The 26,476-nt window shown below is 48.1% G+C and overlaps 1 protein-coding gene across 1 annotated transcript in view; it reads right to left on the reverse strand.

The window, feature by feature from the left end:
• Nucleotides 1-26,476, reverse strand: part of ASTN2 (astrotactin 2) — a 469,553-nt gene that overhangs the window by 347,836 nt on the left and 95,241 nt on the right. Inside the window, exons 3-4 of the mRNA XM_078616120.1 lie at nucleotides 7,718-7,967; nucleotides 4,626-4,829 (exon numbers count right to left, since the gene is read on the reverse strand). Coding sequence (XP_078472246.1) covers nucleotides 4,626-4,829; nucleotides 7,718-7,967 — 454 coding nt within the window. The remainder of the gene's footprint in view (nucleotides 1-4,625; nucleotides 4,830-7,717; nucleotides 7,968-26,476) is intronic.

Below are 26,476 nucleotides of genomic sequence, written 5' to 3' on the forward strand. Positions count from 1 at the left end.
CCTCCTGATCGGGATTGCAAAACCAAAGGTCCTTTTCAGGGCCAAACTAACCGCAGTGTGGGGCCGTCACTACGTCTGTGCCGTCTAAATGTAGAGGGGCCTATCAAGGCACCAAGCGCGACTTCCTGGGACGTTTCCTCGAACTCCACATGGTTGACGTGCTCCTGCTCGGAGAAGCCCGTACGGCCGATGCCAACGTCTGAACCGGGGCATGTTGCGCGGATTTTTTTACATCCCGAAAATTATATTGGCAGTTGGTGGGTAAAAGGTACCGCAGATCCGAGGAGTTTCGCCGCCGTTGTGCCTTCGTCGGAAGACTTGGAGGATGGAGAGACGCATCTCGGTGAAAGCTCAGTGAGCCAGCTGCTTGAAATCCCTCAAGTGAAATTATATCTTTACTCCACTCGGATCGACATTGTAAACGAAGCGGAAATATCACTTGCGATGGTTTATACTGCAACTGGAAACAACACAGCAACATCAGGGCAAGGCTCTAACACCCTCACTGCAGAGGCAAAACAAAGTGCAATGAAGTGCAGAGAGAGAGAAAACGATACAAACGGAGTATTACGTTTTTAAAAAATAACCTTGACAACTGGGAATAAATATTCCAAGGAGAAGTAGAAAATAAAAGACAGAGACTGGGTGGACGGTGGTGCTGAGGGAGTTATCTCCGTATAGCAATGCACACTTATTTAGTATTTATTTGGGGCAGCAAGAGAGAGAGTAGGTCACCCTTGGCGTGACCTTGAGTGGAAAGGTCTGCCCCCCCCCTCCCCCGTTGCACACAACGGAGAGAAAACACCACGAGCCGGGCCTGGGCCGAAGCTGGCTCCCATTGCCTGCGGTGGATTTAACGACGGATAAAAACGACGCGTGCCCCCATCGTGATTTTTATCATCGCTTAATTTCCACGACGACCGGCGAACGCGTTTTTGTTTTACCGGGGGGGGGGGGGGGGTGGGGCACCACGCACCGTGCATGCTGGGAATTTCACGGCCCGTCTCACCGGCTATTGTGCCATTATGTGTGAGAGAGAGAGAGAGAGTGGAGAAGAGTTTATGTATTGATGGGTGAGCGTGCTGCGACACAGGCTAAAGGAAGTTAAGAGAGAAACGCCGAGACATAAAAATGGCCATAAGACAAGACCGTCTAAGAGGTAGCTTTCTCATAAACGGGACAATAAAACTGATATTGCCATCCATAAACCATGTGCAGTGGCACTTCCATTTTTTTTTTCTGGACATCATTTGCTCGTCATGGTTGTATTTCTTGGATTTTTTCTCTCCATTTTTTGATTAAAACAGCGACCGGTTGTGTTTAGATTTCAGAAGGGATGAGCTCTAAAGAGCATTGCAGGGGCTTAAAATACTACAGTCGTAACACTCGCCTGCTTCCGACAGTTGCGCATGAATCCTTAATGGAATAATGAATCGCTTACCAAACTCTCTCTGCTCGGCCAAGGCAGCAGACCGTTCTGCTTTAAAGTAAATATTTGTTCTTTCACACACACACACACACAAAAAACGAGGAATGGAGCGGTTTATAGTGTGAATAAAGCGGTGCAGAATAATGATTTGTAAAAAAAAAAAAACAAGAGAAATAAATGCAGTTTAGCATTGAAAGAGAAAATGCAACCATAAAATAAAATAAATAAAAAATACACCCCAATTCTTTACCTCGATTGCGATTTGCAAACGTGCCCAGATGGCAGCCCCATGTACTCATTCTTGTGGTAGGGATTTATACGCATACAGAGGACTGTACACATATGAAGTTACAGCCCTGCAAGTGCTTCACTCACGCCTCTGCTGCCGGAAGGGACGTTGCTGGAGGCAGCACGAGAGAGACCGTCGAGGGGATATTTGGCCTACTCTTCCATGCTGGACATACGTCGTGTAAGGAGTGGAAGTACCCACACCTGACCACACAAAAACGCGACCTGCCAATCGAACGTGGATGGACATGCCGTGCAGGGAAAACGACCTGGCGACCTTCGGATTGCAAGTATATATTCTGTATATGAATACTGTCATTTCCTTTTTTATATATATATTGTATTAGGAGTTATTGCTTTCTCACTCAGTCGAGCAGTTAGTGCACCCACCATCATTCACTTTACATGCTCAGCAATAAAGTACATTGCAAAAAATGCTCCATCTGCTCTAAAAGCAAACATTAACAATTCAGCAGCGGCTCGTGCACCGTGCTATGAACGTGGAAAATCTGAGTTTGATTCCCCGTCATGATTAACATCGGTAGTCACCGATGTCTGAGCCGGTTCGAGGGCCCCCTCCCATTCCACCAACCTGCAATGACCAGTTTTGGTGAAGTATAGTCAATCACCACGACTGACAGAGTTGGGAGGCCTTCATCCACGAGTGGATTGGAAATAGTTGTAAACAATTGCTGTCAAAACGATGAGGGGGAGTAGTGGTTAGAACACAGCGGTTAGAACACTAAGCTATGAACTCAGTGACCTGAGTTAGATTCCTGGCCACTGCAAACATCGGTGGCGAGCAGTGGATTGACAAAGAGCACATTAGCGCCTGGGAAAACGGCACGCGTTTAAAACGCTCCCATTTATTAAAATAAGAGCGGCTATTTGGATTTGGGAAGGGAATAAAAGTGATAATAATTCAGAATCTCCACGCCAATTCTACAGAGCACAGGTTGAGTCAATTTAGAATTTGGTAGGGCAGGCGGCATCGCGTGGCGTGTTTAACAATTCACGAGCAGCAGTGAGAGATCATTCATACGAGCAATTTCATTTCTCCCTCTCCAGTGTGGCTCGTTTGATAAATTAAGTCTTGCATTAAAGGCGTGAGGGGTTTTTGTGAAAGGGAATCAGGTGGCTGTCATGTGGGGGGGGGGCAGTTGGGGGGGGGAACCAGGGGGAACCAGGGGGGAGCAGGGGGGAGCAGGGGGGAAGAAATTTGCGCGTGCCGCTTTAACCAATGCCGAAATGTGTGGGCGGGGAGGAATCGTGGTGAGCTCCCATGCACGGCGACCGCAGCACCCTGCCGTAGTAATAGCTTCTGACAAACCGCTCCCGACAAGAGGGAATTGCGAGCTTCCCTTGCTTGCCAAGACACAGCAGGGGGCGGGCGGGCGGGCGGGCGGCGGTAAGAAGAAGAAAAATATTTAAAAAATAGCAAAACAAAAGCTTCGGAAGAGCTGGACCCACAACGTTCCAGATAACCATCTCCCAACCGGCCAAGCGTCGAGCACCGAGATCGGCAGAGTATCACCATGAACCGCCCTCACCCCGCCAGATGCCGCTGGATTGATTTTAATCTATATCGCGAGTTTGCGTCTGTTGATTGCCCCATGATGCCGTTTCAGATATTTATTGCGCGGCCGCCTACAAAAAGGAAGAAGGAACCGTCCAAGGGAGCCGCGGTTGTGGGAGGGGGGTGGGTGGAGCAGAAGTGGGGGGGTGACCCCACGTGGGCCGGACAGAGACGCGAGCAGGACGGCATCGATCCGCGTTGTGTGTGGACGCACAGCGACCCTGGGGGGAGGTTGCCTCGCCTCCTCGCCGCGGCGTTAACGTGGCTCGTCCCGTTAACGCTCTGCGAGCACTGCTGTCACGTCTCTTGCCAACCTGACGCTGGTGAAATACACTATTGATTTCGCAGGCTCGCCAAAACCCCCCAAAAAAAGAGGACCCCTGGCTGCTACCGCGAGCAATCGCGGCACCAACTCTGCCGGACAATCACTCGCTGCTGCGTGGACCCGGATCTCCCGCAGATTTGCTGGCGGCGACAAAATTAGGTGGCCTCGATAACAAAAAAAATCCACGCCGCATTGCCGACGTCTCATAAGGACGCCCGCGCACGTGCAAGTGAAAAGGTGGCCCCGTGTACGAATTTCGCGAGATGCAAGGTGCAAGGGAACATCGGAGCGTGTGTGTGAAAGAGGGTTAGAAAGGCACTATTGATGTGTTCGAACAAATGTGTGGAACATTTTTATGTTTCCGGCACCAATGCACGGAGTGACCAACAAACGCAAGTTTTGTTTGCGCGAAATATTTCCGTTTTCTTTTTTGTATTACCAGTTTCATTCCGATTGCTCTATGGCCATCATATCACGGGGTCAGAACGTCCGCGCGGAAATCTCCCGCACAGGAAGCAAACACACAACGACGTGCACAACGAGAAACACTTTACAAATCCGACGCTCGCATGGCTGTACGTTTGTACGACGTCAAAAAACACTTACGGCGTGTTGTCAAGAACGGGAACAGGACAGCCAAGGCGGTGCACGCGTGAAAGCAAGCCGGCTGTTGCACGCACACCGCTTCGCGTGGAAAATCGCGAGGTGGACTTGTCAGCCGCCGCCCGCACCGACGCGACAAAATCCGCCGGCCGAAGAGGAGCCGAACCACCGCATCAGAATCCTTCACTTATCCTGCACAAGATCCGATGAGCTACAGAGCTCTTTTTTACAGACGTACGCACGTACGTTGAATGTCTCCCGCACCGTACGTCGCCAACCGTGCCAATCGGAGGTGCCGGGGGAGGGGAAGGGGGGGGGATGTCTGGTAGGTGTGGGGTCAAGAGAGCTCTGGGTGGGAGAAAGGGAGAGAGAGAGCGTTTGGCGGGAGCGCGTGGCAGACGCACCTGGGCTCACGTCGCAGTGCCCGTGGCAGTCCTCGTCGACGCGGCCCAGGCTCTCGAGCGTGCGCGTCACCTGACTCCCGTAATCGTCGTCGCCGCCACCGCCGCCCCGGTGGTTCATGCGCTGCACGGTGCCGCTCACGCCCACGCCGTTCTCGAAGTCAAAGTCGTCCAGGATCGGCGTCTCGCGCACCGGTGTCCCGTCCGCTGTGATGGGGAGGGGACATGGGGGGTGTGGTGGTGGGGGGGGGGGTGAGGGGTAAATATGAAAGTTATTTACGAGGGAATGTGTTCGGCGCTGTTATCCATAGTTTTTCCGTCGACGTCGTCGAACAAACAACTTCCTCTAGCCGAGAAAAAAAAATCTCTCTCGTTATACAACCCATACTGCGGATCTTTAGCGCAGATTTCGGAAAGTGAATGGTGAGGTGACAAATGCCGAAATGCATGCATTTTCTATTAATATTATTATCCAGGAAAGCCTCAACGAGTCTCATTGCTCAGGAGGGTCCCCGCAACGTTTTTGCAATCGGGGGGGGGGGGGGGGATCGGTGGGTGCACCCCCGCAGCATTAACCAGGGAGGCCGTTTGGATCAGAACGGTGAACCTCTCCAACAGTCGATTAGAAAACCGAGCCCCCGCTAGGCCGCGTCATCACGCTGTACACCGATACACATCTGAGGGGATATTTTTTTAAAATATTTTCATCTTCGCCTGTTCTGTATTTTATCTGAGATAGGGATGTGACGGTGGGCAGCAGAGGACTTCATCAATATCCACCGCTGCACCGTGCACTTCGGTGTTTGCCCTCTAACGCTCCCCGCCTTCGCTGATCCACATTGACCAGCGCGGTAAAGTGTCGAGTGTTTCTCCAATCGCAGCTGCGAGCCAACAAAACTGTTTGAGGCTGGCCCCCGTGAATGCAGCTCATGTGAAAGTTCGACCGTCGTGGCGAACGGGTTTTGGGGACACGGATTAGACTCAGCCTCCGTCCCGGGGAAGCAACGCGTTTAAAACGCCGGTTCGGTGAAATCCCAAGGGAAATAACCTCTGTCCTGGATTAAAGATGATATTACATATTCTAACAGAATATTGACGTGTCAAATAACAAATTGCCCCGTGGCGTTTGGGTCAATGGCTGAAGCGCTGCTGAAGAACGCGCGGGTAAAGTTTGTGATCGTACGCGGGGTGGGGTATGCGTTGTTTGCCGTGTTTATTACTTTCGCGCAGCGGTCTTATAACCCTGCTGTCACGACCCGCAGGTGGATCAATATCTTTATCATTTCCCCTGAATTGTATCAGAGCACTTTGTAGCAGCGGCAGCAGCAGCAAGAGCAAAATATGATATTGCTCGTGGCAATATTAAATAGGAGCCACTAAGTCGCTCATCGCACGCGCGTCGTACCTTTCTGTTATCAGAGCGGAGAACCCTTTAATCTCACGGGAAAGTTTTTCGTTTACGTTTCGTTAAAGCTCGAATTAAAAACCATTTGTTTTGACTTTTCGAAATTTGGCATGGTATGGCGATCGTGGCGTTGTGCATCCAAGCCGGGAGTTGAATGCATTTTCTTTCTGGAACTGCCGATGGCAGAAGAGACACAACCTACATTGGTAACCGAGGTAAAGTACATAACGGGATTAGCCTTCGCCTTGTAGCTTTTAAGTGCTCCCCCCCACGTGTTTCCGGGTTATACTGTTTGCTGCTCGGCACGTTGTCCGACGTTTCGCTCCACCTGCTGCTATGAGCGCTATATTATCGGGAGATGAAATCGAGCTGCTCATATCAATTCCCGAAGAAGCTTCCAGACCATGGCGGGGGGGGGGGGGGGGTGTCAGACACTGTGCCAAACAACGTACAGTGAAATAACCCGACATATTGGAGAACTTTACAGGATATCTGTGAAGAGCCATCATCATTTGCACCATCATAATCATCACCACCACCGAAAAATACCCCGTATAGCCTTTAACAGACTTTTGGGGCAAGTGCTGTTAGCGAGCACCCCATTAAGGCCGGAATGATACACGAGTGGGTGGGTGGAAAGCATGACGCCCGACCACCTTTGTCTTCCCAGTGGCAATGTTTACACACTGCACCGGGGAAATCATTTGAGGCTAAGGCGACCTAGGGGAGTCCCAGGACTGGTTCAGATATAGTTGGCACTGGTGTTGGCCGTGAACGTGAACTGAACCCGGGTGGCTGGGTTCGTAGCGCAGCGTCAAACCGCTATACTACCAGTCCCCATCATCACCATCAGTATCATTGGCATCATCATGATATCATTGATTCCTCCAGCCATGTTGAGACTCTATTATACCACTTCTCTTCTTGGCTTCGACCTTGCACTGCTCCACTTTGGAATTCCCTCCCATCGTCTCTTTTCCCAGAGATCTCAGAACCTTGCTCAATTGACGTTCCCGGTTCGACTCCAGCAGGCCGCCCCCATTATGACTGCGCGTATAAACCACAGCAACACGCACCGTCTGTGTCACAGTGGACGACAAAGATCTCTCGCAAGAGGAGGCCATCGTGCGCTGATGTCAAGGTTCAAATTTGCCAAATTGTTCAATTACACTGCAAATTACTCAATTGGGATTACACGTAGCAATCATCACCCCCTAAAGGCAGGCTAATCATTCGTAATAATGATTTACACTTCGAAAATGCCTTTCAGCCGGAGGTCAGAAGGTGCTGTACTGAGATAAAAAAAAAACATATTCCCGGGGCCTCTCCTACAACTGAGACCGATCCTCGTGGTCGCCAGAGTTCTCACCCGTTTAAACAAAACGAACTTCAGCGCACCTGGTGGTACATCGATACAATACGAATTTTGTATCGTGGCGGGGCTGGAGTTGGTGGGGGGGGAGACGATCGATCCCACCACATCCCTTTCCCCCCGACCTTTGAACCTGCCACTGCCTGTTTATTAATGCACCTCCGATTAGCACGGTCGGCTACGCGCGGTGCGAAAGAAGTTCGGCGTGCATCCTCGCCACGTGACTTTTGTTTTCCTTTCCCCATTTGGGCCTGAGCTCAGCAAATGCGTCGGTCAAATGTAACGAGAAGAAACATGTCAAACGAGACAGACGATCACCGTCGGCGTGCGAGTCCTGCAGGAGGCGGGCGTTGGAGCGACGCGAGTCGAGACCGTGAGCGCCCAGCAGCACGGACGGGATGTAGTGGATCTCGTCGCCCGCCTCGGCGCTTGCGCTCTTCTGCGGCGGCATCGGCGGGCGGTGGCGCTGGGCACGGCAGCATCCCGAGGAGCCGCCGCCGCCGCCGCGGCGTGTGTACAGGGCGAGCGTGAGCAGCAGGAGCAGCAGCAACAGCGCGATGAGACCGCCCTGGAACGCACGGCGGACACGGGCGGAGGGCGGGTCGTGCGATTCGTTAACGGCGTTCGTCTAAGGAAGATTTTTTTTGTCATCGTAATTTTTACACGGATACATCGCGATTTTTGTTGTTGTTGTTGCGCCGTCAGATGAAGGAGCCGTCGGACCTCTCGCGGAGCGGTGCTAGGCGACCGCGTTGCAGAATTACCCACGGAAGTGAAGCAGATGTCAGAGAGCTACTCATTCTAGAGTTGACTGCAAGGATTCATACACTTAGTTCTTTCGGTGAAGTCACGTAGGTAAAAAATGAAATTTAAATTAATAAAAAATAAAATACAAATCACGACGTTTCGGAGGCAAGGTGGGAACGTCACAGCCAGATTTTCTGCATCAAGTGATGTAGCAAACCTGGCTGTGACGGTCCCACCTGATGACGGAGACTTGTGTTGCCTCCGAAACGTCGTGATTTTTATTTTATTTTTATTAATTTTAATTTCATTTTTTACCTACATTACTTTACCGAAAGAACTAAGAGTAAGAGAGCTACGCACTGATAGTCCATGGGTCCAGAGCAGATATTTCACTTGTCACTTCCACCTGAGGTCGCATCATAACATTACCGGTTCCAATTTCTCAATGTCGCCAAAAACAGTGAATTGCGTGATGACCATTTTAAACGGGTGGGTTATCAAGTAATTCACTCGTACTCTTTGGTTCTTTCGGTAAAGTCACGTAGGTAGAAAAATAAAACAAAATATAAATAATATATCACGACGTTTCGATCGTGATATATTATTTTTATTTTATTTTTCTACCTACGTGACTTTACCGAAAGAACCAAAGAGTACGGATTCCTGCAGTCACGAAAGCTTCAAACCAAGATTTAATTCACTCGTATTAGCAATTATGAATCAATGGGTCCGACTACATTTTGTTACCTTGAGTGGTAACAATTTCTGCTCTGGCCCACGGACTCGACACCTCTGAGATACCACCAAGTAGCCTCTGGTCCTCACGGAAGAGGGCAGTACTTTCCCACGGGCTCTGCATACGAGGTAAATGTTCATCACGTAACAGTCAAACATGATTTTTTTTAAAATATATTCTTTCGCAAAGCTGCAATATGGCGCACATTGAGCGTAGAAAAAAAATATAGAGTGATGTTGTTTTTTCGTGTGCAGTCATTGGTGATCTGGCTGAGGCCATCAATTCGCCACGTGACTTAACCACAGGTCGTTGCCTGGATTGAAACCCAGGTGCTTAGCTGTCCAGGCTAAGCTCTCTGCCTTGTAAGCCACCCTAAGCATAATGCCTTCTTCTTACACTCGTTGACGACAACCTGTGGAATTTTAATCAAGTCTTAAGAGTCCGTGGCTTTAATACAGTTATTGTTTTCAGCGTCTAGTTGACTAAAGCAGTCAAACATGTCGTCCATTCTTTGAATAAACATCAAATTACTCTGCTTGGAAACTGAAATAAATCATTGGCGGCTGAAATTCACGTTTCAAACCCACCATCCCTGAGCTACCAGCGCAAGTAGTCTGACCTGAAAGTCACCAAAAGCCAACTCTCCCGACACCGTTCGGAAAGAAATAAAAGTCATGATTAATTTCGTTTTTACATGGGCGGAGAGATATAGAAAGGATGAGTCTAATCCGCTTATTTATTGCATTACTTACATTCTCTAATTTCACGCTAGAGATTATTTCGTCTTATGAACTTACAGCCATGCAGTTAAAAATAGAGTAAAGTTAGCCAGAATCTCTCTTCAAATTGTTAGTGAAATCATGGCAGGATCCATTCGATTGTGTCTTTGAAAGTGAAATAAGACCATGAAAACGCAAGGAAATGTACGGAAAGGGCTCTTAACGAATTTCCAGATTTAGCAGGGAGTGCAACATTAGGAGCACGGGAATCGATCCACCTTCTCTGTCCCACAGGAGAGACTCCATTCACAGAAATAATTAATGAGCCATTCATGACAATTCGTCAATAAACAAATAATAAAGTTTTAAATAATATTATATATATAAAATGTACCACTTTCAGCACAACAAGCAGCATGTAGAATTGCGATCTTAGTCAGAAATAAACCCAAATATGCATAAAATAATTAACGTGTGTGTGCATTATTTTCGTATTGAAACTCAAAGCAATTCCAAAGAACACCCATCCGTAACAACATGGACATGTATGCATATGTGAAAACATATTTATTCTGGGAACAAAAAATGTGCTTCTAATTAATAGTCATTGTCAATCCAGTGCTGTATGATGGCTTCCCAACACTTTTGGCATCCCTCACAATCCAATAACGCTGCGATCCATCTTAGTCCTGCGCATGCGACGAGATCATCGCTCCATCTCCGGAGTGGTTTTCCTTCCAGATGCCTTCTCTCCTTCGGCTATCACTCCGTCACCAGTCTCGTCCATGGGCCATCACCCCCCCCAAAGAGTGATATATCAATCGAGCAAATTTCACGGCTGGATTTTAATTTTCCCATTCCTTTTTCCAAGCCTGGAACTAAAATAGAATAAACTGACTGATTGACGATGCCTGCCTGGTATCTTCTCAGTCTCTCCTGAAATTGAAATGTGCAGTGGTTATTCATAATGATCCTTTCCAGCATGGGCTAAACAAATAGAAACACTTCCCTTTTGTACATCCACTGCTGGGTGAAGGTCACCCGACACCATCCAGGCCGTCTGTGTTAATTGACTTCACCGCTCACCACGTTGCTCAGTGTGAGTCGACGTACGTGGGGAGCGCAGACATTGAAGCAAAGAAGTCAAAAAGCCCTCTGCAAGGAAAACCAACGGCAAAGCGTACAAGACCGAGGGTGATATCTGAGATTCACACGCTGGGAAGCAGGCGTCTGAGCAAACCCGAGATTCGCGCGCCACAAGACAGTTGCAAGAGGGTAGAGACGTTGTGCGCAAGAGTGGGCCGTCGTGATAGTCACGGCTCTCGGTTCGGCACGGCAGCAGGTCGGTGCAAATCCCCGCGGGTGGCCGACGAGGCGAGCGCGGGAACGCACCTTCAGAAAGCTCCTCGCGGGACCGGACTATCGTGGGCACGCACGCACGCACGCCCGCCCGCCCCGGAGCTCACCAGCTCGCGCGTAGTGTGATCATAATACCGTCACGCCTCACCGAAACTTAAAAGCCGTCTTCCCTGTGCTGGGCACGGATCACCGAGTGGTGGGGTGGTGGAGGGGGTGGGCAGACAATGGTCCGCTCGCGGGGATCTTGGCGACGTTTGCCGTTGGATCGACAACGCCGCCGTTTCGAGCGGGCGTTTTCATTTCCCTTCGCTTTGGCACGCCGCTGGAGGAGGACTTTGCCAAGCGAACGCAACAGACTATTGATTGGTGCAACGCCGAAATAATAATCTTGAGGCGGGCTCGGCCGTATCGTGTTGTTGTTGCTGCGGAGGTGACGTCTTCATTGCATCTTCAAGTGTGGGAATTCAATAGGCGATTGCAATTACGTGGAATGTGCACGCTCAGTCAATACGCAATCTCGTCCCTCACTGACTCGAGGAAATATTAATACAAATATTTATATACGTGTATTTAAAAAGCATACAATTTCCACCGTGTCTAGATTAGCAGCGGGCGCGTCGTTTTTTTTTGCGTTGCGAGGTATCGCAGGCGAAATATATTCAATTTCAAAATGGATTTTGTTTAAAAGCTGAAACTATCACGTGATTTGAGTCAAAAAGAAGCACAAAGTTATCAAACAAAGTTTTAATCCCGTCACACGTAAAACAAATTGCGTCTCGCAAAATCAATTCCCTGTAAAAATCTGAGGAAAACACGAACATTTAGAACAGGAATGATAATGAAAGAGCATGCACGCGCAAACTATCTGTCCAAGTGTCAGTCCTTTCTCGTCGCCACGTGGTGATAAAATCTGCCTCTAAGACTCAAACGCCGATGCTGCTTCCTTTCACACTTCGCGTGTTCTCTTCTCCAGCAGAGGCCATCGCTCAAATCCAACCCCCTAATTATTTTCAGTTAGCCACACCCCTGAAATGTTAGCTGAACATTACACTCTCCTAATAACGATGGGTGCACCTTAACGATGACGACACCGGAATATTTTTCATTCCTCGCCCCCTTCCAAGAACATCTCCATCAAAGCGGCTGCCTAAATACATCACGGTGGGCCCCAAGCCAGCTGGGCAGTGGTGGCCGCCTGCAATCCAGCACTTTGGAGTCAGCAGCTTTGAGGGTCAGTGGATCCGCACGCAGATGTTTGCCAAAACTCCCTTCCCCGTGGGCAGTCGGGCAGGTGCCACGTAGCCCGGCTCGCCAGGAATACGCGGCATGTCGAAGTGCGGACCAACATCATCTGTTCCTTCTCTACGGGATATAGCGTTGCCCCCTCGCATGAGTGGGTTTTCGCCAGGTGCTCCGGTTTCCTCCCACGTGTAAACACGAATTGCCTGTATAAATATCTTAACATATGAAGCGACTGCAGAACGCGGGCAATTGTTCGCAGGCGCTCACTGCCTTCCCGCTTGCCTGCGGTTCGTCGGCGAGCGTGCGAGAGATGCAATTGCGCGCGAACGGCAAAGCTCCGTTCAAACCGAACGCGCCGCCACTCCGAGTTAAAATCTACGTGGTTCGCGAGCGCCGGTCGCGCCTCAGCCGGGCGGCCGACCGACAACGCCCTCGCTGTGCGGGGTGGCACCTTGAACACCAAAAGCAACATTCATCACTCCTTGGCGGAGTGAATGCCGAAATGTGACGGGGGGGGGGGGGCTGACACCCATAATGATTTATGCTCCGTTCCAACGCGGAGATTTATGCACAGCTGCGCCTGATTAAGGGCGGGGGGGGGAGAAACGGTGTCGCCTGCGTTTATCCCGCCACATGGCTAAGTCGTGGGGGGGGTGCCCCCCACCACCCCTCCTACCCCCCCCGCCCCCCTGCCCCCCTTCAATGAGATTACCGTACGAGACGCTCAGGTGAATGGCGCCGATTAGCTTTGCACCGTGATCTTCAGAATAGCTAGCGACGAAAGGTGGCCCATTAATCCACCACGTCCTCACAACCATTAAATTCAATTGCACGTTGAACCCCAGCGATGTGCTATTTTTCATATTTTTATTCACAGTATTTACTGGGGATGGCTAGCCGCGGTTTAATGGTTGGCACGCTGGACTTGCAACGCAAAGGTCACTTGGTTCGACCTCTCGGCGCAGCAGTTGAAACAGAGAGCAATTTTTTTATTCCATTGCCACCCCCCCCCCATCTCTGTAGACCCAGCAGTTTGTTCATCGTCAGGTCATGCGTGGCGGAGTATTGTGTTGGGCATCTTGCTGGCGTGGAAGAGCCGTCCAACTTACTCGAGAGCTCTCGATAGAGGAGGCCCTTCTGCCACCTTTGGCATGAGCCGGAAAGTTAAAGGTTTTGCACCGTTGCCACCGTTTAATGTCATTTATTTGCTACCGACAAGCAAGATGTTTTTTTTTCAGATATTCTAAACGTCATACCTTTGTAAACAAATTATTTTGCAACAAAGATACAGATAGATGCTTGAATGGCTTCGATAGGATTACGTCGCAAATGTGCGTGTGTTCAATCTTTACGTATTTTTTTATGAAGTTAATGTAAACTGACGCGGAATTCCAATAACAAATCTGAATGGGGTCTATCAAACCGAACGAGGGATAAAGCGTGACAGGTTTTCCACTCCTTAAAAAAAATATTTTTCCGAGTTTTTGCTCAGACAAGTTGGAAGTCATTGCCATCCTAGGCCAAAATGTTCCTTACACTCCCCTGTTCAGACAAACACTGTCATGTATGCCCAGAGCCCAATCGTGGTTGTACTCGCAGCGAGCTTACATTTTAATTATTTGAACTTCAAAGAAGCCGGCTGCATCACGAAGTGAACGCTTGCCAGGTAATGACAAGCCTCTTGCAAATTAATAAAGTGTTTTGTGCACACATCTACATACTTACCCTGTCTTGAGACACAACTCAAGTTAATTTGAGTACGGCACCCTGAGACGCAGGCACATATACTCAACATAAATTGAATACCTATCATTGAAAGTGAATAACCGACTGCAGGGTGTCATGAATACGGCAGCCAGATGACTTACAATACGACCAGGGTCTCTGTAAACTGATGCGAGAAGGAGCTAACCAAATTCGTTCGTTGTCCCACCCCCGCACCTCCGATTAGCACGGTTGGCTACGTACGGTACGAAGGAAGTTCAACACATACACGTACACACAAGGGCCTACAAGGTATGGCACATTGTCGCTATTTGTCGGAACTATGCATGCCTGTCGCCAATGATCGCAAAGCAGCAACACTTTTGGTGGTGGTGGTGATGATGGTCGTGGTGGTGGTGCTGATCATGATGGTGGTGGTGGTGGTCTTCCTACTTCACCACACCGGCATGCGTAAGAGAGCAAACAATTGGTACGTTTTGTACGCAGACCTTACTAATTGGATGTGTCGGGTGGAGGTGGGTTCACGACATATTTACATTTACGCGATCTAACCCAAAAAACGTTATCATGAATGACATTGGTCGCGAGAGCCTACGCGTTGAATTGTTAAATTTCGAATTACGTTACTTTTAATTTGTTATCATACCACAATTTGCACATTATGTGTTTGTGTGCATAACGATTAAATGCAGGAAGAAAACAAAAAAGCTTTTCGATTTAACACTGATTGGTCCAATTAGTCTGGACACAAAGGGTTATTTCATTTTTTAGAACACTGGCGTTAAAACATTTTAATAGCTTAGTCTTTAAGTTAGCATTGTATCTGTCATCGTTAATAGTATCTATTGTAGTTTTACCTGTGGGGGTCACCTCGCATCTGTCGTTTACAAAACTCTACAAAGAAGAACCCTGAATCAAATGAGACAGAAGCATAATTGTTGAATGTTCGCAGATTATTACTTTGTAATATGAAAAAAAAAACGTCCTCATTTCATTTCAAAAGAGAATGTACGCACGCATTCATTGTTAATGTAAGCCAGCTTGAACATTTGTTAAAATCAATTAAATAGCCCTTTGTGGTTTGCGAAAATAAAACATAATAACCCCGTTTATCCTGCATTCTGGGCCATCCTGTGTATCATGTTGGTTTGAAACCCTGGCTGTGAGACTGGCTGTGAGAAAGGAACTCTGTGATTGCATACAAAGATAGAAATAACTAAATTAAATCACGACATTTCGGAAGCAACACAAGCTTCCGTCATCAGGTGGAACAACCACAGTAATTTTTTTTTTTTGCTGTGGTTGTCCCACCTGATGACGGAAGCTTGTGTTGCTTCCGAAACGTCGTGATTTAATTTAGTTATTTCTATTTTATTCTTGATTTTTATTTTTTATTTTTTTTCACCCATGTGACTTTACCGACAGAACCAAAGAGTATGGATGCTTGCAGTCACGAAAACTTCAAATCTAGAATGAATGCATACAAAGACATAAATTACAATTCTTTGGACACCTGGGAAAAGCTGCCCACAAAAGGCCAGGAGACTCACTTGGTGAGAGATCCTGAGGCCTCTCTGCATTTTCACTCACGCCGTTCGACCTTTGAACTTCTCTCTCGTAACCTCATTCCCTCAGTTCGTACAACACTGCTCAAGCCAAGAAATGCATCGACTCATATCGCTTACAACTTACAGTGCCTTTTGGAGTACGCGTGCACGTTGAACTTGTATCGCACCGTACGTAGCCAACCGTGACAATCGGCGGTGCGGGGGAAAGACGCCAACGCTTGGAGTTTTGGGTCCTCTGGGCTTGTGCTCAGCAACCGTAACTTAAAATAGTTTTTTTTAAAGAACACAACGGACGGGCGGCACACGCGAAGGGACGGTGATCTTGATGACCAATGTTCCCAGAGTCAGGCAGATGACAGGGATAAGTGGAGGGGAGGTGCTACTACGCACCACTAACCCCTCCGTCACCTGACCATCTCGATTGGAAACAATAACACTCTATCACCATCGGTCATTTTCTATCCATTGTTGGATGAAGCACCCCCCCACCCATCCCCTCTCTCCCCATGCCATTCGCACCCCTCACGGTCTTGCTAGGCCATCTCACTCCTGAGTAGGGTTTCCAAATTTTCCACGCTGTGATCAAATCCGGGACATATTTCGCAGTCGGCACTCGGTCTACTATCAAATGTGTGCAGTCCACCGTGAATTAATTTCAACACAACAACACAATACCGCCGCTATATATCGGTACAAATCAATCCAATGCAGATGCCAAATCCCAGACTGGCAACCCCAGCACAGTTGCATCTCAGCTCCACCTCAGAAGATGCTTTGTAAATATATGCACGGACACTTTATACACACGTGTTGAGACAGTCGTGTTTTGCTTATTGTGTCGCCTGATAAGCGATATGCCTGTAGGAGTTATGGGACACATGCTGTGTTTATGGTAAACATGCCAGCCTGCTGTGCCGCAGTAAAACCAGACCTCAAAGTCACACTGTGTCAGAAACCGACGGAATTTGTTGGCTTATTTATCTTATTTTTAAAAATAAAGTTTTGGACTTTAAGTGGCGAGTATGATAATCTGCTTCGCTTTCAAGTTATTGAGAGAAATGCAAATTGGGGGGTGGTGGTGCAGTGGTTAGCACTCCGTGCTGTGGGCCCGTTGAGCAGAGTTGGATTTCCGACCATGGCTAACACCAGTGGCGAGTGATATCTGTGCAAGTCCCCTCACCACTTCGCCATCCAGAATGGTGAAGTATGGTCAAACAGAATCTATGAAGGACACAGCTTGGGAGAGGCATTCACCGAGCCGTGGTTTGCCAAAGCGTTAGCTGCAAATAACAAGAGTAATAATTATCATCATGAGCCTGACCTAGTAAATAGTAGGAGTCTTCGGTCTCAAACCTTTATTAAGTCCCTAACACGACACTTGTCTGCTTCCGCTCTGCGGTCTGAATGAAAAGAGGGGCTCCAATTTTGTTTTAACAAGGTGCCAAATGGCAGATATTAAAAAATGCCAGTGGCTTTCATCTTGAGCAGCATTATTCATTCATTCGTTTAATCAATTATCCATCCCCGCCTCCTGAACACAGAATGTGCTTCTTTTTGTCGCATTGCCGATAATTCCCTCACCCGTCCCGGAGCCAGGGCTTCTTCAAGCCCGCACGACGGAGACTAGAATGAATGAATGAATAAACGGATGTGTGGCATCTATCAGTTGTTGCAAGGTTTTTGTTTTTTTTACCAGGTAAGGGCCACTTAGTTGTAGCTCTTTTTCAGAAGCTACATGGCCATCACAATTGAGAGTTTTTTGCTTATCATCACGTGGGACCTTATAGCAGCCAAATACTCAAAACGCATGCTGATTCTGAATGCGGAGGGTTTTTTTACCTCCACAATTTACAATCAACGTGCTTTCAGAGCATTTGCCTGCTGCTATAAATGTCCACGTGATAAGCCACTTCCTTGAGCTACCATTTTTAATAGCCAGGTCGCTTCTGAAAAAAAAGAGCTAGTTCGGTGGGCCTTAACTGGTCAAATGAAACATTTTCTTGGCTCTTTCGGTAAAGTCACGTAGAATGGAAATAATAAAATAATAAAAATATAACATAATAAAATAATTCTCACGACGTTTCGGCCACAACGCAAGCAGCCGTCCTCAGGTGAAGAACAGCTCTGTCAGAAAGACAGCGTCTGAATGAACACCACCAGGCTTGGCAGCGTATATTTACGCTGGGTTGGAGGGGGAAGAGCGCCTTGACAAAGGAAAAACAAATGAAAAATCGTTTCGTTTTAGTTTTAAGAACACCCAATCGGGATTTGCGCTCGCTCCTTTCTGGTTGCAAGCCGCTTGTTCTGCCGGCCGAGCAGCCTGACTGCGGGGTTATTGTCGTGCAACTCAAACTCGGCCAACAGAAAATAATTTGCGGCGTGACGCTTCGCGTTCAGGCAGGTGTGCCAATTTATTCGAGGGAAAAAAAAGAAAGCCGGGATTTTGACCTCAATTGCTCAGATTGGCTCTCGAGCGAGAAGCACATCATTAGCAAACAAAGAACCGGACCTCCGCGCTCAGATATAGTCTTGTCGAACAATGGTACCAAAAGAGCTGATGGCATCAGCGGGCCGGCGGATGGGGGGGTGGGTGGTTTGGTAAGGGAGAGAATGCACACGCGATGATGGCCACCAATGTATGTAATTGGGCAGTGATATCAGCTCGTGTGCAGGAGTGAGATGGACCGTGGCATCACGTGGGAATGGATGTCTATGTATGTATGTAAGAGGAACTTCATATTCTTAGCTTCTTTCGGTAAAGTCACGTAGATATAAATAAATAAACCACGACGTTTCGATCGCTTGTGTTGCGATCGAAACGTCGTGTTTTTTTTTGATCTATGGGACTTTACCAAAAGAACCAAAGAATATGAATTCCTGCAGCCACAAAAGTTTTAAGTAAAAATTTAAGATGAACTTCTTTCGCACCGTACATAGCCAACCATGTTTTATCGGAGGAATGGTGATAGCAAGCGAATACCTTCACCCGGCAGAGGATCAACGATGGCCGATGATCGGCATTTCTACGGATAACATTTTTTCTCAGTAAACACGTTAGTTTTTATTATTTAATTTATATCATTTTTTTTTCACTTAATTTTTCTTCTTTTTCTATCTACGCAACCGAAAGAACCAAAGAACATGAACACATTAGTTATCCACACTGTGGCTGAATACTCTGATGCCGTTTATACCTTGGATGCAAGCTAATTCCATGGCCTTCAAATTAAAATGCTGTGATATTGGGTGGAGGGGGGTGCTCAGGTAGGGGATGCACATACACGGAGGGCGGTGGAGGTATCCACATATAGCGGTGGAGGTAATGACGGGGACTCATTAACACAACTTCCCCCAGCGTGCTTTGCACCCCTCGACCGAAGGTCCCCACAGCCTCCGAAACGCCGCAAATTGAAAAAAGCAACCTTCTGCGTCCCAGGCAATTACTCTGCACCTAGGCCCCTCTACGCAGGAGGTGGGAGAAATAAAACCCCCACCACGAGTTGCTGGCGAGGCTAATTTGTAAGAAGCACCACGTGTTCAGCAAGCTTAATCAGTCTCTTGGTTTATTTTTTCCCCCCCTCATCCTCATCATTATTATTATTATTATTTTGAGCCATTCTATTGACTAGACTGGACAGATGGGCTGCGCTAGAGGTCGGGTCCCGCTCTTATCATGACCAGATTCTTGGGCTTAATGACCTACAACATTTTTCATTCCCGATGGACTCAGTACATGCACTTTGAGAGCGAATTAAAAAGGCAACAAATACCATTTGCGCGATGCTTTTTTGTTTTTAACCAAGTGCTGTATATTCATGAGGCCGACAGAATAATCTCTCCGGTACGAGTGCAGTGACGCAAGGAATTTACTATACTGTGAAAAGCTCTGTGCAATGCTGTTGTTTCAGAGCACGAGCCAGATTAAATGTTAGATATGGGAAAATGTAAAATAAGGCAATGTTATTCCCACGTTCCTCTGCTTATGCGGTGAAAAAAGATAATCTGTAGGACAGGGAACAAACATTGTCGTGATAGTGCATTGGAAGTGTGCACAAGCCGAAATAACAAAACGCAATGCCTTGAAATACATTTTTGTTCTGTAATTAGAGGTGATATTTTGAGAGATGGCCCTTCTTTGTACCGACGACGTGGAGAGGCCAGAGAGATGGAGTAATTAACTTTTTGATTGTTAATTGTTTTCCTTGAAAGAAGCAGTGTTGTTGAGAATTGTTGCTCTTGATTTCAGTGCGTCGAGCATTTCACCCTGCAGTATTCCATCCTTGCGTATGGCAGAACGTTCAGCAGCTAAGTGCCAATGTCACACTGCACTGCACTGATCATGTTGAAATGATCACAATACGTTATGCATGTGTGTGTGACTTCAGAGAAAGTGTAATATACTCTATCTTTCAGACACTACCCTATGACTGGTCCATAACTCAAACTCCCTCCATTCTGCCCAACCTAAGAGCTCCCCTCTCCGTTTCCCTGTCCCCTCAACATCCTTGCACCCCACGCCCCACTTCCTTCAGACATCAAGCAGCATCTTTCTCGTCTGCCGCTTGGCCATCATCCCCAGCATAGTTCCTTTCAAAACGTCCTTAATCAGGCTTATGAGCACCGGTGAATCACACCTGTAATCCAGCACTGTGAATCACACCTGTAATCCAGCAATGTGGAACACACCTGTAATCCAGCACTGTGGGGGAGGCAATGAGAGTTGGTTGGTGGATGGCACGAAAGTTACAGAATTCCCTTACTGTGGGCAAGCAGGTGGTGGTGCCGTACCCTGGCTCTCCGGGAGAAGGCGGTACAGAAATCGTTGACTCAACCTGTATAGGATTGAGTGTCCCCCCCCCCATTACACACGTGGCTTCTCTCCCGTCGCTTCGGTTTCTTCCCCCATGTTAAAACGCTCATTATTTGTGGCCGATAACCCCCTTGCTACATAGAGGACCGCAGATCTTGGTGAGGTAGGGAGGGGGTGGGGGATTTTTGCACCAGCTCACTGCCTGGCTGCCTTCTGTCTGTGGTTCCTTGCGCCTCCGAGTCGCCTTTGAGAGCGAGCGCATTTCTGTGCGGCGTGTTACAAGTTGAAATCACTATCATTAGCATTCCCCTCTGTGATTGTGCCCGTGATTGTGCCCAATCCACATCTCTGCCTTGTCTAGATTGTTATAATCGTACATCTCCCCTGCAGTACCTGCTCCAGAACTTACTTTTCTTTCCATCCAACTCACTTTGTCCAAGCAACAGCACGAGATCCCATGATGGTGAACACATTAAACACGGACAATCGCCGTACGAATACAGCACAATGCGGCGCATTTGACCCCTGTATGCAGCACAGGTCAGAATGAATCGCAGTAGAATCTCTGACAATAAATAAATCCCAGAGGTCAATCAATCCAGTGCAAGCTAATGCAAAAAAATAATTGTTTATAAAATGGATTTAAAAGTTTTGATGGCGCCAGCATTCCTGATCTCACTTGTGATGGAGTTCCAGAGGCAAAGAAGCAATAAAAAACGCAAGGTCCCAAGGTCCTTTCCCCTCCTGATTTCAAAGGACTACTAGAATACTGCCAAACGTCGAGCAATTCATGACCTTAATGTACCAAAATGGGAGCACTAAGTACCAACAGTTCCTCTAAATATATAAAGGCCCAAAACCCCACAAAGCTACATATATTGTCCATCGTTGTAACACCTCTAACATCAATGTTCTTGTGATGTGTTCTCAGGAGCAGTTGTATACATTTAAAGCCAACCTTAGCTCTTTTTTGTTTTAAGAAATGCATGCATAATGTTCCAAAAAAAATTGGAAATCCTTGTGGACATGAATATGAAACTGCAGAACGATATCCCTGCCATGGTAAATGTAGAATTTATGTATGTATAAAAAAAACGATATCATATGGAGACTAAAAGTGTAAAAAAATAAATGTACTCTTTAGGGCTTACATTTCAAGCTTTCAAAGTATGATAACCTAATCAATGTTTAAATAATATAGTGACCACATCATCACACCACCAACTACAAAAAAAACCACACACCTGTGCCGCATGTCAAGTCAATACTTAGAAAATGTACATTTTAAATGCCTGCCCTTTCGCAGCATGAAAGCACTTTTGAGGTGATCATTTACAATTTCATGGAGAGAGAAGAAAAAAAATCCCGTGAAAATCTTGCAACCACTCGAACAGCGTGACCCGTTGCTACCTTCCGCAAGTGGCTCGAAGGAACGGTCTGAAGCGATGGGGAAGATCTCAGTACGTTTCAAGATCCCAGCACCCAGGGCCTTGACCTCCCATGATCTGAGGTTCATCCACTTGCTGTTTTACCAGTCTCCCCTAAAAACCCCCGGAAAGTATGCACAACCGTGGCGAATCAGAAAGAGGTTAGGTCAACAGGAAGTGATGTGATCACAGGAAATGTCATCATCGCCATGAAGGCAAAAAAAAAACTGATGACTTCAAAAAAATGTAAAATCCCGCGAGACTGGTGAAATTAATTTTTAGAACCCAAAATACGAGCAGTGGAACTCCTCTTGATCACTGTGGATGACGAATATCAGGGATGTTATTATCCATGACGTTAGCTGCGAATTTACTTCACCTATTCATGATACTTGTTTTGTTTAATTGCAGCTAATAGCATGGACTTGCAAGTGAACTCCTCTTATCCGCCAAAGAAACGTGCTTAAGCACGCGCGCTGCCTGTGCATGTGCAATGCACGCTTGCAGGGTGGTGCTGTGACAAGAGGGCCTCATTCACGGTCCAAAGGTCAGGAGTTCGGGCCCATCACGCCCTCTGGGAAAGATACAATGGCTATCACTGAATTGAGATGTCTACAGTGTTTGTGCCATGGGGCAAATGTCTTACCCCGTAGGAATGTCGAAGTTTCATCACTGGCTCAGAAACACAATAATTGTCTCACATTCACATCAGCAGGGGCACAAGTTGACGTCTCACTTATATATGTACTCGGCATACTCAGTGCAGGCTTTGAACCTGGGATGACCGGACTTTTGTTTGTATGGCACCCAGACTCTGGAATTCCCTGCCCTTGTAGGTTAGGAATTTCTAGTCGTTTGGGAATTTTAACTCCCAGCTGAAGACCCTAACATGTTTAAAAAGGCTTTAACTCACCAGCTCTCCATCTTGTCTCATTAGTCTTCCTCTCCTAGATTGCTTCTTGCTTATTTCCCTCCTTCGCACACACGGCGCTGTGAGATACGTTCAAGGGCGCATTACGAATCCAAATGTATTAATTACGTAAAACAAGGTAAAGGTGCAGCCCTGCAAATTCCTGGTCATGCTACTGCTGGCGGAATGGCCTCTGCCTAGACAGAGGCCTAGAGAGCACCTCTACAGGGTATTCGGCCTATTCTTCCGTCTTGGTCGGGCTTCCTGGAAGAGGTGCCAGTGCCCACACTTCACCCCACCACGCGCGACCTGCCGATCTACAAAATGTGGTTTTCCCCGCTATTACTGCTGGGTGGACAGAGGCTGGGGATTTACCACATTTGTCCATCATTCAAATGCCGTGCCGGGAATCTAATCGAACTGGTGACCTCTGGATTGCAAGTTCCCTTGTGCTTCCCATTACAACGACAGCAGCATCTCTTTGAATTACACACGTACAGATATATTTATATATATAACAGCAGGAACTTTTAAGGTATTCTACGGGAGCGTCAATTTGGTGATGGCTCAACCGTAGGGCTTCTTTCATTGCGAATTCAAGCTACCGAGCCCGCGGCTACACCAGTAATCTCCTGGTGACCGACCCGATTACATTTGGGAGAAAAAAAAAAAAAGGGGGCATGAATAAATCATGTCGCTTCATACAATATTCCCTTTTGGGAAGGTGGGTGGGTGGGTGGGGGGGGAAATATTTCGCACTGATGTTTTAAAATACATTTCACACTCGCGGCGCCGGTCACACGCGGGGCCATCCACGGCGACGGTCCTCGACGTGCCCTTGCGCGTGAAGCGCACCCACCGCAAGCACCGCCAGCTGCCGGGCACAGCTGCAGGTACAGCGGGCACAGCAGTAGCAGCAGGCGCGGCAGCAGCAGCAGTAGCAGCAGGCATAGCAGAAGCAGCATGTGCAGCATTAACAGCAAGCGAAGCAGCAGTCTAAGCAGGCAAAGCAGTAGCAGCAGTAGCAGCAGGCGCAGCAGTAGCAGCAGTAGCAGCAGGCATAGCAGAAGCAGCATGTGCAGCATTAACAGCAAGCGAAGCAGCAGTCTAAGCAGGCAAAGCAGTAGCAGCAGTAGCAGCAGGCGCAGCAGTAGCAGCAGTAGCAGCAGGCATATCAGAAGCAGCATGTGCAGCATTAACAGCAAGCGCAGCAGCAGTCTAAGCAGGCAAAGCAGTAGCAGCAGTAGCAGCAGGCGCAGCAGGCACAGCAGTAGCAGCAGCGCAACAGCTATAGCATTCGAAGCAGTAGCAGCAGGCACAGCAGTAGCAGCAGGCAGAGCAGTAGCAGCAGGTGCAGCATTAGCAGCATGCGCAGCAGCAGCAGTTACATCAGGCAGAGCAGTAGCAGTAGGTGCAGCATTAGCAGCACACACAGCAGCAGCAGTTACATCAGGCAGAGCAGTAGCAGTAGGTGCAGTAGGCACAGCAGTAGTGGCAGCGCAGCAGCTATAGCATTCGTAGCATTAGCAGCAGGCACAGCAGTAGCAGCAGGCATAGCAGTAGCAGCAGGTGCAGCATTAGCAGCAATCGCAGCAGCAGCAGTTACATCAGGCAGAGCAGTAGCAGTAGGTACAGCAGGCACAGTAGGCACACCAGTAGCAGCATGCACAACAGGTGCAGTAGTAGCAGCAGGTGCAGTAGTAGCAGCAGCGCAGCAGGTGTAGCAGACGCAGCAACTGCAGCAACAGCAGCAGGCACAGCAGTAGCAGCAGGGGCAGCATTAGCAGCATGCGCAGCAGCAGCAGTTACATCAGGCAGAGCAGTAGCAGTAGATACAGTAGGCACACCAGTAGCAGCATGCACAGCAGGTGCAGTAGTAGCAGCAGGTGCAGCAGACGCAGCAACTGCAGCAACAGCAGCAGGCACAGCAGTAGCAGCAGGTGAAGCCAGCTCAGCAGGCACGGCAGGCACAGACGCGCGTGACCTGCATGCTGCCCACGCCACCGCTGGCCCTGCTGACAGAAGGGGACTCGACTAGAGGCGGTTCTAGGAGGCCCCCATTCGACGAGGTGCTCGGGCCGACTCTTCCACGAGGGACAGACGGCCTTGGGATTGACGGGGTCGCCCACAGTTGACCACAACACACGCCGCACGCCCGTTGGCTCTGACTGCGGCGTACCCATCCGTACGGCTGGATTTACAGGGGTGGGAGGGCCCGGGTGGTGACGTGAGAAATTTGACCCTTGGTTTGACTGCCGCACCGGGCAAGCTCGAACCGGCAACCTCTGGACCGCGCGCCCTGCCTGCTGACCTTCGTACCAGAGCGGCGTCCCGGGGGAAGGGATTTGTATGCATTGAATGGAAGTGTTTATTCCAAAGGAGGCGCCTTCGTTATAGAGGAAATGCGATGTGATTTGGATTTATACAGCATGTCAGGTAAGTAAGCTGAGAAATGCACAAGGAAGCACGTTGTGCACGTGGTCCCCGGAATCACGCTTCGAGAGAGAGAGAGAAAGATATCGCGACTGTCAAGGAAAGTTAGACAGCTTGGGCAAAACACCGAAAGCGATGATAGTCGGTGGTTGAGATTGACCAATGGAGTGGCAAACCATATAATTATAGAGGGACCTCTGGGTGCTTTGAACTCTCTAAGCCTGCGATGTGGCCTGGAGACAGCAAGACAGCACGTCGGTGTTGTGACCTGTATATGCACACGACTGGGTGTTATAGCTCATATATGGAGACTGGGGTGGGAGAGGGTGGTGGGGGGGGAATCTCATGACTTCATCCACTCTCAAGATTCAATCCCGAGGAATAGATTCTTGCCACATGTTCAGGCTCTCCCAGATAAAGTCAGGTCAATTATTAATTACGTACCGAGGTTTTGCTTGGGGAGGAGAACGGTGATTATAATTTGACGTGCCGGCGGGGGGGGGAATGATGACTCCACGATCGGTGAAAATTAAAATGCAAGATAGAGGTCAGGTAGCAAGAGAGGAGAGCATGAGATTATCATGGCTGGACATTCAGGTCGAGACACGTATTGTGGTCAAACAACATTTTTTTTTATGACAACAGTCAATTCAGCCAGCGGTAGGATTGCGAAAGGCTACGCGTGATTATTGTAGATTAGCAGATGCACAATTATCCTCCAGCAATGTGGGGGGATGTTAAGAAAAAAATGTCACATGCAACATCATATGACAAGGCAAGCAACTGATGTGGATCATTGTGGGTTAAAGTCCATTCTGTGCCTCCAAATTTGCTGAAAATAAATGTTTAGGCAATCAGCCTGTTGGCTTTTCAAACCCGTTATTGTGTGGCGGTTTTCGTTTTAAGCATGGATACTCTGGACTGGTGTTGACCTTCGGGGTCTCATCAGCAGTCAGGCTTGTTAAACAAAAGCTGTTGAGTTAGCAGCCACTATTGCCAAAAGCACTCCATCCGAACTATGGGGGCCTGTTCGACGCAGAAATAAATATCATCAACTCACTCATGCTGCACTGTCTAGTATACAGAACTGCATTGCCTTTTTTGCAACGCAACCTATTACGATGAACAGCAAATATTAATATTTTCCACTGCACATTGCAGGCTCCCGCATGTCAGCACCGATGTCTGTACAGCCCTGCACAGCTGTAATCTATCTCACATGATTCCAGTGGCCCAACTCCCACCGGTCACATGCTCGAAAATGTCAAGGCGAAGAAATATAAAACTCGTTTGTTGTGCTCATTCCTTCCATGAATGTGCGCTGCATCCCTACATCACCGCCATCATCGTCATCATCATCATCGTCGTCGTCATCATCATCACATGCGGTGCATCTCGAAG

The sequence above is a fragment of the Lampetra planeri genome, chromosome 49, assembly GCF_965212315.1.
Source record: "Lampetra planeri chromosome 49, kcLamPlan1.2.h2, whole genome shotgun sequence".
Lineage (NCBI taxonomy): Eukaryota > Metazoa > Chordata > Hyperoartia > Petromyzontiformes > Petromyzontidae > Lampetra > Lampetra planeri.